Here is a 13,065-nt window from a genome sequence, read left to right as displayed (position 1 = left end):
CAGGTAAGGCTGAATGAGTCCTCCTAATCAGTTAAGGGTGGTGGCAAATCCACTGAAATCCAGGTTCCCAAATGCCACTTGAAGGTGGACCTTACAGGCAGGCAGGCAGGCCTTTATCGGCAGACAGCTGTCTCACCTGCTGTGGTGATTCTTCTCTGCACTTCACTCTCTTGCTCATATTCCTGGGCCACACCCAGGGTAGGAGGATGAGCCATTGGTGGTTTGAGAACTTGTCCCAAGTCACTGTTTAGGATGAACTGGAAGAGTGGCTTGAACAGGAAATTGGTTTGACTAAAATATAAAAATGTTGACTAAAGGGCTGGAGAGGTGGGGACAGGTGAGAGACTGTGCAGTTGGAAGTGGCCAGAAAGGGCAGGAGAGAGAATGGCCACCATGTTGGTAGGCAGCCTCTGTCTAAGGAAGACATCTCTGCTATTGATAGGAAATTGGATAGTGGTCAGAAATCAGGAGACACTGAAGAACTACTCTCACTCTTCCCTTTTCCAGGGTCCCTCCCTTGTGTCTTGTGGTTATGAACCCCCAGTAGCATGGGCCAGAAAACAAATCACCCTCTTACACAAATGTGTGCAATATTCACTGCAAGACATGATTCTGTGGGGAAGAATAGGGCACCAGAGGTCACAGAAACACCCAATTTCCTTTTGTGAAGGAAAGCAAAGGCACAAAAGACCTACTGATTAGTTTTTCAGAACCTTTGTGTGCATCCTTTTTAGGGAGGAGTCACAGGCAAGATGCTTGGTGGAGGTTCCTGCCAGATGACAAAAGCCATCAATAGTAGTAGACCTGGGGCCTGGGACTCCAAGTCAGCTATGGAAACCCATGGATGGGAGGCAGACATGCTGCCTCAGTGTCTCCTGGGGGGCCCAGGCTGCTTGTGCTCCCTGGGAAGAACTTGTCTAGTGGACAACATTGGCCTTCCTGCCTTGCTTCTCTGGGCCAGGCCACTTTTGAGCCTAAACAAGGCCACGTGTCTTGCAGGGAAGGTCCTTCTCCAGAGCCACAGATGTCCTCTAATCCTAATGAGGATAGGGTACCCCATCTCATGCCTCCCTGGGTGCAGGCAGAGCCAAATGTTGGCTACTTTGATTACAAATCAGCGTCCTAAAATGCCCTGTTGTCTAGAACTATGGTTCTCAACTGGGACCATTTTGCCTCCACCCACCTCACCCCTGCTCCCCAGGACATTACTGGAGATGTTTTTGGTTTTCTCCCTCAAGAAGGGGAGGTACTATTGCATCTAGGGGTAGAGAGAGGCCAGGGATGCTCCAAATATTCTCCAAGGTACAAGATAGCCCTGTGCAATAAAGAATGGCTTGTCCATCTGTTGAAGGGCACCTAGATTTGCTCCACAGTTTAGCTATTGTGAATTGAGCTTCTATAAACATTGATGTGGCTGTGTCCCTGTAGTATGCTGATTTTAAATTCTTTGGATATGTACTGAGGAGTAGGATAACTGGGTCAAATGGTGGATCCATTCCAAGTGTTTGAGGAATCTCCATACTGCTTTCCAGAGTAGCTGCACCATTTGCAGTCCCACTAGCAATGTATGGGTGTGCCTTTTCCCCCACATCCTCACCAACATTTCTTGTTGCTTGTGTTCTTGATAATTGTCTTTCTGACTGGAGTGAGATGAAGTCTCAGTGTGGTTTTAATTTATAATGTTCTAATTGCTAAAGATATTGAACATTTTTTCGTATACTTGACTTTCTTATGTACATATGTGAATATACCACAGTGAATCTCACCATTGTGTACATCCACAAGACTGGGGTCCTAATTAGACTAAGATATATTCCGTGCTTGTATAATTATATCAAAATGGACTCTACTGTCATGTAAAACTAAAAAGAACCTAATTAAAAAAAAAAAAAAAAAGAATGACCCAGCACTACCAGCAGTGACATTCACCCAGCAGTGAATATCAATAAGGTCAAGGTTGAGAAACGCCAGATTAAAGTGATTTTCACTGGCTTGTCCTCATTGGGGCCTTCCTTCCCCTCCCGACAGGAAACCATGATGGACCATGCCTTGCGTACCATCTCCTACATTGCTGACATTGGGAACATCGTAGTGCTGATGGCCAGACGCCGCATGCCCCGGTCAGCCTCTCAAGATTGCATTGAGACCACACCCGGGGCCCAGGAGGGGAAGAAGCAGTATAAAATGATCTGCCACGTGTTCGAGTCAGAAGATGTAAGTAAACACAAGAGTGGGAAAGGCCTTTCCCCCGCAGCCCTGTGCCTTATGGTGGCCCCATGATCCCAGGCACTTTCGAAACCACCTAGCAAGGGGAAGCCCTGTGAGCCATGTGAACATTTCCAGTGGCATTAGTGGTACATTTTTTCACATTCTTCAAGTTTGTGAAGATAGCGAAGACAGTTTTATTTCACTTCATGAAAGAGGTTCTTTGGGAGCTGTTTATAAATCTAATCTTAGTTAAATGTACAAAGGGAACTATCCATTTGAAGAACTCATTTATAAAACCTCTCCCCTCCTAAAATAAAGTTAATATTTGCCTAAATATTCTATTAATAAAATATCCATTTTTGCCTGCCAGGGTTGTATATCTGCATCTGAAGTTGAGCTCTGCCTTTGTACTTGTCATTTCACTGCATAACAAGTGAAAAAATAAATTTGAAGTTCAAAATACCATAGATCTCGCTAAGAGGCCATAAAGTGGCATGTGCTTATAGCCCCAGCTACTCAGGGAGCTGAAGTGGGAGGATGGCTTGAGCCCAGAAGTTCAGGATTGAATTGTTGCCCAGGCAACAGAGGAAGATGGTCTTGGAAAACAACAACAACAAAAGATCTGAGCAGGGTGGTGGACACTTGTAATCCCAGCTACTCAGGAGGCTGAGGCAGGAGGATTCAAGTTCAAGGCCAGCCTGGGCAACTTAACAAGATCCTTTCTCCAAATAGAATTTTTAAAAGGCCAAGGATATGCCTTGGTGGCAGAGTGCGTGCCTAGCTCGCATGCAAAAGGCCCTGGATTCAATTCTGATACCACAGAAAGGTAGGGGTGGGGGGAACTCAGGAGAGAGTGAACCCAATCTCTTGACAGACTCCTCTGCAGATTGATATTCTCAGGGACCACCAAGGAGGCTTTTACTGAGGCATTCCTGTTGGTATTGTCAGAGTGGAATTTTTGAACATGATCTATCCTCCATGGACCCATTCTAACCTGTGAAGACAGGTCATTTCAAGCTTTGTTAGTAGTGACCCCTTTTAGGCTGCAGTAAGTGCCAAAGTGCAAGGCATTCTTGTTCACATGAGGACTTGAAGGAGTTCTGGGATTGACAGCCATAGAAAGGGTCTCAATATTTTCATGATTATGAAACATAGCATAGAAACTGTATTTGAAGAGAGGATGCAAACTTATGGGTAGGGGCAATCATCTTTTTCCCAAGAAGTTATCAATGTAAAACGCTTGAAAGCAACGGCAAATTTATAGGGTACAGACATTATTTCAGTACAGACCTACTTAAGCACATATATATATATACTTTTCACTATTATTTAGAGGTCTGTGGACACCTGGATGAGCATTTTTCAGTGAGTGGGGACTTGGGGATATCTTAGAGACCTGGCAGGGGTGTGGAGCCTCAAATAATGGTGTTCACAAGAAGCAGGCCAAATGGCAGAGGGCTAATGGCCAGCTAGTGTGAAAATCAAGGAGCAGGGAGCAGCAAGAGTTTCCATGGCACAACCAGTACGGACGGTTGAGGGTTAAAGTCAGGAGCTGCCCACTGTAGGCACACAACAGGACACAGGGCTGTCACAGTGGGAAGGGTGAATGAATGCGTCCTTGAAAAAATGAGGAAAGGACCTGCCCAGGTAGAGCATGAGGAGTCCTAGAGATGTGGTCCAGATGGCTACTCGGTCTTGATTTCTTCCGAGTAGGAGGGATCCCAGCTGCTCTGGGACTGAGGCAACCGTAGATGAAGCTGCACACATGAAAGTGGTAGGAAAACATGGTGCTGGGCACAGCATCCTCTTCCTCCCTGTCTTCTCCAGTACACGCAACCCACGCGTAGGAGGCCACCTCTGAGCAACAGCCTGCCTGCTGCCCAGGCCCTGGCTGAGAGCCCTTGGCACCTGGCCTCCTGCTGGGTCCAGGGCAGGACTCCTAGCTTCACAGCAGTGAAGATCCTCAGGCCTGGCTGTGAGCTGGGCCAAGCAAGGAGCCGCTTGTCTAAGGGTGCTGGAGTTGGGCCTCAGCCGGCCAGCGAGGGCCCTCTGGGCTGGCCTCTGCCCAGGTAGAAGGGAAGCCAGGACACAGGCTGAAGGAGGAACTGGGAGACAGCAGGCAGCCAGGAGGACTCTGCAGGTTCCTGGATTGTGCCCAGAGGGATACCCATCCTCAAGGTGCCTGGCTGTCTTTTTTCTCCCCCAGAGGGGCCATGGAGTTAGGATGAGGATCAAAATGTTGTCCAAGGAAAAGAGCTTTGGGGGTTAGGAGCATGGTCCCCGGAGATCCCAAGATGGGAATCCGGGGCAGCAGGCAGCCTGAGCCCAGCCTTTGGTCTAGTGGTCAAGAAATCTGATGCTGTCCCACTGCCCTTCCAGCCAGATGACCTCCTTCAGGTGGAGACAGAACCAGGTGCTCAGGGGTGGGACAACCCTGAGATCCCAGTCGGTACAGGAGAGACCCACTGTTGCTCCAGGACCCCATGTCCACAGCGCTCAGCTTTTCCACTAGGCCCCTCCCTCCTTGGACTGGTGTCGCCTGCCCTTTCAGGAGCCCAATCTCTGCTCCGCGCCTGTCCAGTCCGACAGCGCCACCTGGTGGTACCCAAGCAACCACATCAGTCCGCCACCAACACGTTGGTCATGAGAACAAGGGAGACTGTTGATGTGTCCTTCCTATAAATGGTTCAGAGCCTAATTGGCGCGGGTAGTTCAACCTAGAATCAGTACCTATTTAAGGAAAGGCCCAGATGCTCTGCAAATATGATCTGGCCCAGAGCGCCTTCCTATATGCATATTCATTTGCAGCACTTAAATCATGCATTGTGCGGCAAGAAAGGAATTTAGGCCAATTCCTTCCTTTTCACCTTTGAGCCAATTTGCTGGGGGCGCCTTGATAGCAAATGGGAGGTAGATGGGGAGCATGGGCAGACCTGAGCTGGGCTCATACAGCCCAGGGCTTGGAGCAGGAGAAGGTACTGCTGTGTGCTGAGATGTCACCCAAAGTCCCACTGCTATCCCAGGGCTGCCCTGTAGCCATGAGCTTGCTATGCCTAGTCCAGGAGCTGGGAATCTTTAGCTCTCGCCTCCCATCATCCTGTCTGCACACCAGCAGGGGGCAGAAAAGGCCCCATCCTGAAATGTCAGTGTCCAAGGCCTCTGTATTGTCAGAGTCAGTAACATCCACAGAAATGGTTCAGTTGAAGGAACAAGAAAAGATCTGCTCCATAGGGCCTGATGTGCCAAGGTGTCAGGCCTGTCATGGGCCACAGCCTTGCTTATGAGAGCAACAGAATACTCACAGCTGGCCCCCACCCAGCTGGTACTAGGTTCTGTAGCTCAGGAGAAATAGATGTGGGAGGAACAATTAACCATGTCTGTGATGCTCCCTGGAAAGCATACCTCAAATCTATTTTTTGGAGTAAGATGGGTAAAAAGAAAATACAGTACAGTTACCAATTAATGCAATCAAATATGACATTTAGCAAATACATCACCATTTTCTCTGACTTTATTTGAAATCAAGGCTTGTCCTGGAATGTCTGGGACATAAAGCAGCTCAGGAAGATACAGTCAGGACCAGGCCCTGATGGTACAAGACAAGCAAATTGGTTTACCTGTGGTGGCCCATGGTGGGATATCAGCAGAAGACAGCTGTCACCCGCCAAGGGCCCAGGGTTACTCTCTTGTTCTTTTAAGCCCAAGCAAGGGTCCCTTTGGAGGTTTCAGGACACCCTCTGCACCCACAGCTGCTGTAGCCCCTCCACCAGGGACCCTGTGAAACCTGTATTTTCAAACTTGTGTCTAGTGGGCTTGCTCCCTCCCCACAGGCCCAACTCATAGCCCAGTCCATTGGGCAGGCCTTCAGTGTGGCCTACCAGGAGTTTCTGCGGGCCAATGGCATCAACCCAGAAGACCTCAGCCAGAAGGAGTACAGCGACATCATCAACACCCAGGAGATGTACAACGATGACCTCATCCACTTCTCCAACTCCGAGAACTGCAAGGAGGTAGGCCCTCTGCAGGCCACCGGAAGCCCATTCCACTGGCTTCTGCTCTCCAAGCCAAGTTCTTGAGGAACTCAGCCAGGCAGCCTTGCAACACCCAATGCTTCTCCACCTCAGCTTGCCAGGCTAGGGCGAGAGTGAGCCTTCATTTGTCTCTCAGATGCACATCACTGCCTCACTGCAGACTCGGGGGCTGCCCAGCATGTACGTCTTGCTCCTGCCTTGAGCTGAGCTGGTGTGTGAAATGAGATGTTTCTAACAAAGAAGCTGATTACAATCAGTGTTAATGACCTTGAAAATGTGCCTTTTAATGCTGCTATTATCATCAACTGGCACTCAGCACCCAGGAGATATTTCTGAAAAGCATGTGGGAGGCATCTTTAAAATAGGGAACTTGGGTGCTCTGGCAGGGCAGTTTTGAAGTTGTCAGCGGAAGAGGCCTCAGCAGGTTCCCCTGGGGGTGGCCCCTACCATGACTGTTTCTAGAATAGATGAATTTATCTGCCTGTGAATGAATGCTCCTGACCTGTTTGTTGAATGAACAAATGATCCTGGCTACTTATTGAATGAGTGAATGAGTAAATAATGACCCTGGATCCTTGTCAAATGAATGAATCTGAGGATATCTTGAATGAATGCTCTTGACTATTTGTTGAATGAAGTGACAGGTTGTTTTCTGAGAGAGCCACTCTTGAGGCAAAGAAAAATAGAACTTCCTAGATAAGAGGAAAGCCTGGGAGCAGAGGATGGGCTCTCGATGTTGAGAACATGCCTCTGGCCTCTGTGGATTTGGGGGTGGGGAGCAGCAGCCATGGGAGTCCTGCTTGGGGTTGGGGGCTTCCATGCTGGGTATGGGAGGAGATGAACCCTGGGCTCCCAGATTCCCTGAGTTGGTGGGCCCCAGAGGGTCTTGGGAGCCCAAGTTGGGTGAGGCCCGGGGACAAGGCAGACTTCTCTTGGCTGAGAGGAACTGGCCAAGAGGCAAGTCAGGACCCACCAGATCCAGGTCAGGCCAGTCCTTCTGTAGATGCTTGGCCCAGAACCTGGACCCCACTCTGGGCCCTCTCACCCTGTCCATTCCCTTGCAGCTTCAGCTGGAGAAGCACAAGGGTGAGATTCTGGGCGTGGTGGTCGTAGAGTCGGGCTGGGGCTCCATCCTGCCCACGGTGATCCTGGCAAACATGATGAATGGAGGCCCAGCAGCTCGTTCTGGGAAGCTGAGCATCGGGGACCAGATCATGTCCATCAATGGCACCAGCCTGGTGGGGCTGCCTCTCGCCACCTGCCAGGGCATCATCAAGGTGGGTGCATTGGGAACCTCTGCCCTACCTCATTTGACCCATGTCAGGGCACTGAGGCCCAGAGAGAACCACCCAGTGACTGGTCAGTGGCAGAGTAAAAGTTTGAAGCCAAGACTATACCCCATGATTAACATGAGAAGTACTCAGGCAGCCCTGGGAAGGCGCTGGGGGAAGGTTCCTACTCCAGTAGCCCAGGGCTGAATCACGTCGACCTGAGGCAAGGGGCTGAGGACCTGTGGGTGTAGGATGCCAAACTCACTTGGGTTTACCTGGTACTTTCCCAGGTTAGCACTGAAAGTCCCACTTCTGGAAACCCCCTTGGTCCTGGTGGACTGGAAGAGTGGGTCAGCCATGTGGATTGGGTGCTAGAAAGGCCATTCTGACCATCTGACCCATGGGCTTGTAGTTTTGGGAGACATGAGTTGCCTGTCCCCAAGAGGATCAGGCAGAGGGGACACAAGCAAGTGGATGGGGGGGGGCCTTTACACTTGGCTGCCTCAGGAGGGGCAGACTCCATACAGCAGCCTGTTGGTGACAGCTCCTGTGACCCATAAGTGGCCTCACCCCTATCCCTCTGTGGTCCTGATGCTGGAAGAAGCCCCTTTTATCCTGAGAGATGAAGGGCACCCCAAGACCAGAGTATTATGCAAATGGGCTTTTGGAGCTGACCCAGTGGAGCCTCTGCCTAGTGGGAAATGAATATGGAGAGACCCTGCAGCTCCGGGGGGCTGTGTGTGCACGAGGGCTGTCCCTACCTCCAGGCAGGCTAAAACTAGAGCCATATTAAGGGCTGGGGCCCTCCCCTGCCTCTGGACTTCTGCCCGACCCCAGGACTGCAGTCTGGGGGGACTCACTGATAATCATGTCCTCCCTGGGGCCTGACGTGACTCTAGCCCACCTCGATGCAGCACCCAAAGCCTCCGGTATTCTGAGTGCTGAGTCTCATTGAGCTATCCCTCTTGGCACTGTGCATTATTGGAGGATGTTTGGTTTGAAGAAGTATCCCCCACATCCTTCCAAAGAGGAAGTTCTCCTTCTGCCTTCAGCATGTTGGCAGCCCCTCCCGTGAGCACCCTGAGGGTGACCCTGATGCTCAACCCATTGGTTCTCAGTGGCTCTCAGAGCCTGGCTCCTGACTCCTGAAATGGCTAGTTTATGCACAGGTCAGAGACAGCACCAGCCTATGGTGGGCCACCGTATACACTGCCACCCGGGATACCCAGCTACTGTCCTGGGAATCAGGATAATGTTCATTCCCTGCAGAGAGGAGACACTGAGGTTGAAAAGTGACTTCCTGAGGAAATGAGTGAATGACTGAGTGACCCGTGTTTATTGAGCACAATGAGGCTGATAGCTCACCGAGGCTGAGAAGTGTATTCTCATGAGCACACCCTCCCCGGCCTGGGGCATGTTCCCACCTTCCCGCCCTGCCGGCCTGACTCATCCTTGGCCTGGCCCGGGAGGTTGTGCTCACAAGGTGATGTCTAAGACCCTCCTGTGACTCTTGTGCCCATGCTCTGCAGGGCCTGAAGAACCAGACCCAGGTGAAGCTCAACATCGTCAGCTGCCCCCCAGTCACCACGGTCCTCATCAAGCGGCCAGACCTCAAGTACCAGCTGGGCTTCAGTGTGCAGAATGGAATCGTGAGTCGACTTCCCCACCCTGGGCTGCCTTCGCCACATGTGGGGATGGGGCGTCAAGAGCTGGGTGATGGCAGCTCTTGTCTGGTTGGAAGGCCACTGGGCACAGCTGACATTAGCCAAGCCACATGGGGAAGGGATTTTCAGTGGATCCCTGGGTGCTGGCCCAGCTAGAAAAGGAGGCCAGGAAAGTAGTGGTCCCTACCCTGCCTCCGCACCCATGTCCCAGTGATGGCTAAACTTAGCAAATGTCTGCTTAGGAGGGGAGGGCAGCAGACTTTGCTAGCAACCGTAGCTTGAATACACACAATTAATAGTGACATCAGACTCACCATGCTCCACAGATGCATGATCACTCATTGGTTCATCCCTTTCTTCATTGTTCATTTACTCATTCAGCGATTCAGGAGACATTTGTGAATTATCTTCCCTGAATCAGGCTCCATGTCAGACACTAAGGAGGCAGGAGGGCTTGTCTGGAGGAGGTGTTCCTGGGCTTGAGTGAATACTGGGCTGTCCAAAAATCTGTGCCTGCTCCCCAAGCCAAATTTCTTCAGTTAAAAGTTTCCCACCTTCTCTTTGACCTAAGTGTCGTTGGCATGAGTTTTTTTTTCCTTGGTGTTTTTCTTCTGCAAAGGTCCCAGAGGACAGTGATGTGGCCACTAAATGAGTATAGAAGAAGGGTGGGGGACCAGTAATACCAAATCATTTAAAACAGCCCTGAGTGTTAAAGAGCTGAGGAGAGATTGTAAGGAGGAAGTGGTGTCAGGGTGAGTGGGGAGGATGTGTGTGCTCACCAACAGCACAGAGGAAAGACAAGGAGAACATTCTAGAAAGAAAATTTTTCTTACTCGAAGTAGGAAGGCCCCAGCCTCCACATCTGCAAGCTGTGTGGAGGCTACGCAGAATGGGTATTGTCCCAGGACTTCAGGTCAAGGTCCACTACTGTTGAGGTCACACAGCCAGTAAGGATGTGCAGAACAGAGGTCCAGAAGTGGGAGCCGAGAGACGAGGAGGGTTGGGGCCCTGGTTTGTGCCTTGTGAGGCTAAGTTAAGGCAAGAGGAAAAGAAAGGTCGTGCTGTGGCCAGCCTAAGGACAGAGCCGTGAGCCTCAGTCAGGGACAGCCAGGTAGGGCCAGGTGACCATGACAGGCTACAGGCGCTCTCCTACCCACCTTCCAGGGGAAGTGCTGGAGGTCCCGCAGCAGCTTCCCCACTGGGAGGAAGGGTGAGTGTGAGGAGGCATTTGGGAGACCTGATGGCACTGGCTTCTTTGGTTCAAATCCATCCCTTACCCCAGGGTCAGGATGCAACCAATGGCTCGGAGACTGTGACCTCCGCTTCCTGCCCACCAGTCAGTGCCTGGCCTGGCACCTGGGGCTCCTGCTGCCCGCCTCCTCTGACCCTGCAGCAACGATTCTCTTCCCTGGGCCTCCCTGCTCACAGGTCTCCCTGGCCCCAGTGCCTGAAAAAGCTCCCTTGAACCCCCTTCGACCTTTCCCAGGCCCCCAGCCCCAAGTGCTCACTCTGCCTGGCCAGGGATGGCCAGGGGCCATTGGGATAGTGGGAGATGGCTGGGCAGTGAGTAGGGAGTCCCCAGCCTCCACGGTGCCTGGCGAGGCAGTGACTGGGCAGGGTGGTAGAGGGCACCTAGCTAGCTAATGGCATTTGTCGGCTCTGCCACAGACTGACTGTGGTTTCTTCCTGCTTACTGCAGAAACACTACCTGGGGCAGGTGGCGGGGCTTCATATGGTGGTGAGCAGAGACGAACTATGTCCCAGCTCTAGGGCAGCTAAGTAGGTCTGGGTATGGCAGGGGAGGAGAGAGAGAGAGGCCCCTGGACACCCGTCCCCCACTCTACCTCCCTTTTCTTTAAATCCCAGCTCTTCTAGGACATCTATTTTTCTTTCTCTTTTTATTTTTTAAATAATTATGGTAAAATAAAAGCAACAAAAGACTTACCATCTTAGCCATTTTTAAGTGTAAGGCTTAGAAGTGTTACGTACATTCACTCGGCTGTACAACCAGTCTCCAGGACTTGTTTCATCTTGCAAAACTGACACTCTGTCCCCATTAAACAATGGGACCTCCCCATTCCCCCCCCACAGCCTCCATGATATTTTCTGTCTACAAACTGGAGTACTCTAGGTACCTCATTGTAAGTGGAATCGTGACATATTTGTCCTCCTGTGACTGCCTTGTTTTACTTAGCATAATGTCCTTGAGGTTTATCCCATAAACAAGTATCAGAATTTGCTTCCTTTTATGGCTGAATAATATTCCACTGTACGGATGTGCTACATTTTATTTATCCATCCATCCCTCCATGGACACTTGGGTTGCTCCCACCTCTTGGTGCCTGTGAACCGTGCTGTGGGCGCATGGGTGTGCAGCTCATCTTTTCTCCAATCCATCTAGTCTCAGCATCTCAGTCTCTCCAGTCCACCTGTCTGGGGTCAGTTCCAGGAACCAGGAAATGGAATCCCCCACCATGGACAAGCATATTGAGGGCATCCTTGGGGCAACCGGTGTTTGGGAGGGTCCAGTTAAAGAATGGCATCATCTGTCACCATTTCACAGAAGAGGACCTAGGAACGGGAGGTGAAGTAACTTGCCCCAGGCCTCTCAGCTGGGAAGTGGCAGAGCAGGGACAAAGGGAACACGCCTGTTTCCTCTTTGCATGGTGTCAGGGTGTCAGTGGAGGGTGCATGTGTCGATTGGGAGCACCGTGACCAGTGCAGGACTCCTATGCTTACATCTAGGGCCCAGGGTTTTAATAAGCAGGCATCAGAGATGCCCACAAGGCCCATGATCACGGCTTCAGTTCAGGTTCTTGAGCTAGTCCACCCTCCTGCTGGGCCCACAGGGAGCATAGCGCCCACTGGCTGCTGCGCTCCATGGAGTCAGGGGTCCCCTGTGTCTCCTAGAAAAGTTTGCCCACATCCGAGCTGGTTTTGCATAAGCACCTTTTCCATTTGCAGCCTCATTACTCCTGAAGTAACAAAGCATTAGCAGACAAACCCCTGATGATCCAATTAATGCTCTTTCCAAATGGATCTGCCTCTCTCTTCCCAAAATATCTTCCAAGAAATCAAGAAGCCTCCAGCTTGGAGACCGACTTCTTCCCCCAAAGTGCACAACATGAAGTTAGAATATGTCACAGTCTCAGTCTCTGCAGGGCGAGCCTTGGTTGGCAAGACCTCTGCCTCATGCATGTTCCCCCACCCGGCACCTCCTGCTCCCCTTCCTCACCCCCAGATTCTGTCAGCTTGTGTGTCAGGGTCAGAGTATGTTCTGCCAGCAGCATCCCTCCTAAGGCACAAACCCATTTTCACCCTCTTTGTCTTCTTTTCCCCTTTGGTCCTCTTTTCTCGAGTCTCCATGAATAGACAGCCACCACCAGGGACTTAGTCAAAATAGCCCTTTCTAAGGAAGGCCCTCTTCTGGCCAGGTCAGAGGAGTGACACAGGTGATCCTGAATCACCTTCTTCTGGATCGTCAAAGAACTAGTTAGTTTTGACACAAAATACACTAAGTCATTTGGGGGAAAAAAGAATAAAATCATTCCTTGATGCTTGTGTAGGGTCTGTGGCACATCCGTACAGTGGAATATTATTCAGCCATAAAAGGAAGCAAATTCTGATACTTGTTTATGGGATAAACCTCAAGGACATTATGCTAAGTAAAACAAGGCAGTCACAGGAGGACAAATATGTCACGATTCCACTTATAATGAGGTACCTAGAGTACTCCAGTTTGTAGACAGAAAATATCATGGAGGCTGTGGGGGGGGAATGGGGAGGTCCCATTGTTTAATTTTGCCATCAGGTAAGCAAAATTCCATCGGACACAACAGTTCTCCACTTTTCTAGACAACCATAGCCACAGACACAGCCCCCCCCCCCCCC

General features: G+C 50.8%; 1 protein-coding gene across 5 annotated transcripts in view; it reads left to right on the top strand.

The window, feature by feature from the left end:
* Apba2 (amyloid beta precursor protein binding family A member 2) overlaps nt 1-13,065 on the top strand; it is a 218,902-nt gene that overhangs the window by 200,084 nt on the left and 5,753 nt on the right. For all 5 annotated transcript variants that reach the window (XM_048790387.1, XM_048790386.1, XM_048790384.1 and 2 more), the window contains 4 exons: nt 2,029-2,214; nt 6,039-6,218; nt 7,304-7,516; nt 9,040-9,159. In XM_048790387.1, coding sequence (XP_048646344.1) covers nt 2,029-2,214; nt 6,039-6,218; nt 7,304-7,516; nt 9,040-9,159 — 699 coding nt within the window. The remainder of the gene's footprint in view (nt 1-2,028; nt 2,215-6,038; nt 6,219-7,303; nt 7,517-9,039; nt 9,160-13,065) is intronic.

Source organism: Marmota marmota, unplaced genomic scaffold, assembly GCF_001458135.2.
Source record: "Marmota marmota marmota unplaced genomic scaffold, marMar, whole genome shotgun sequence".
Classification (NCBI taxonomy): Eukaryota; Metazoa; Chordata; class Mammalia; order Rodentia; family Sciuridae; genus Marmota; species Marmota marmota.
Note: the sequence above shows the minus strand (reverse complement) of the source record. Positions and strands in the feature narration are given on the sequence as shown.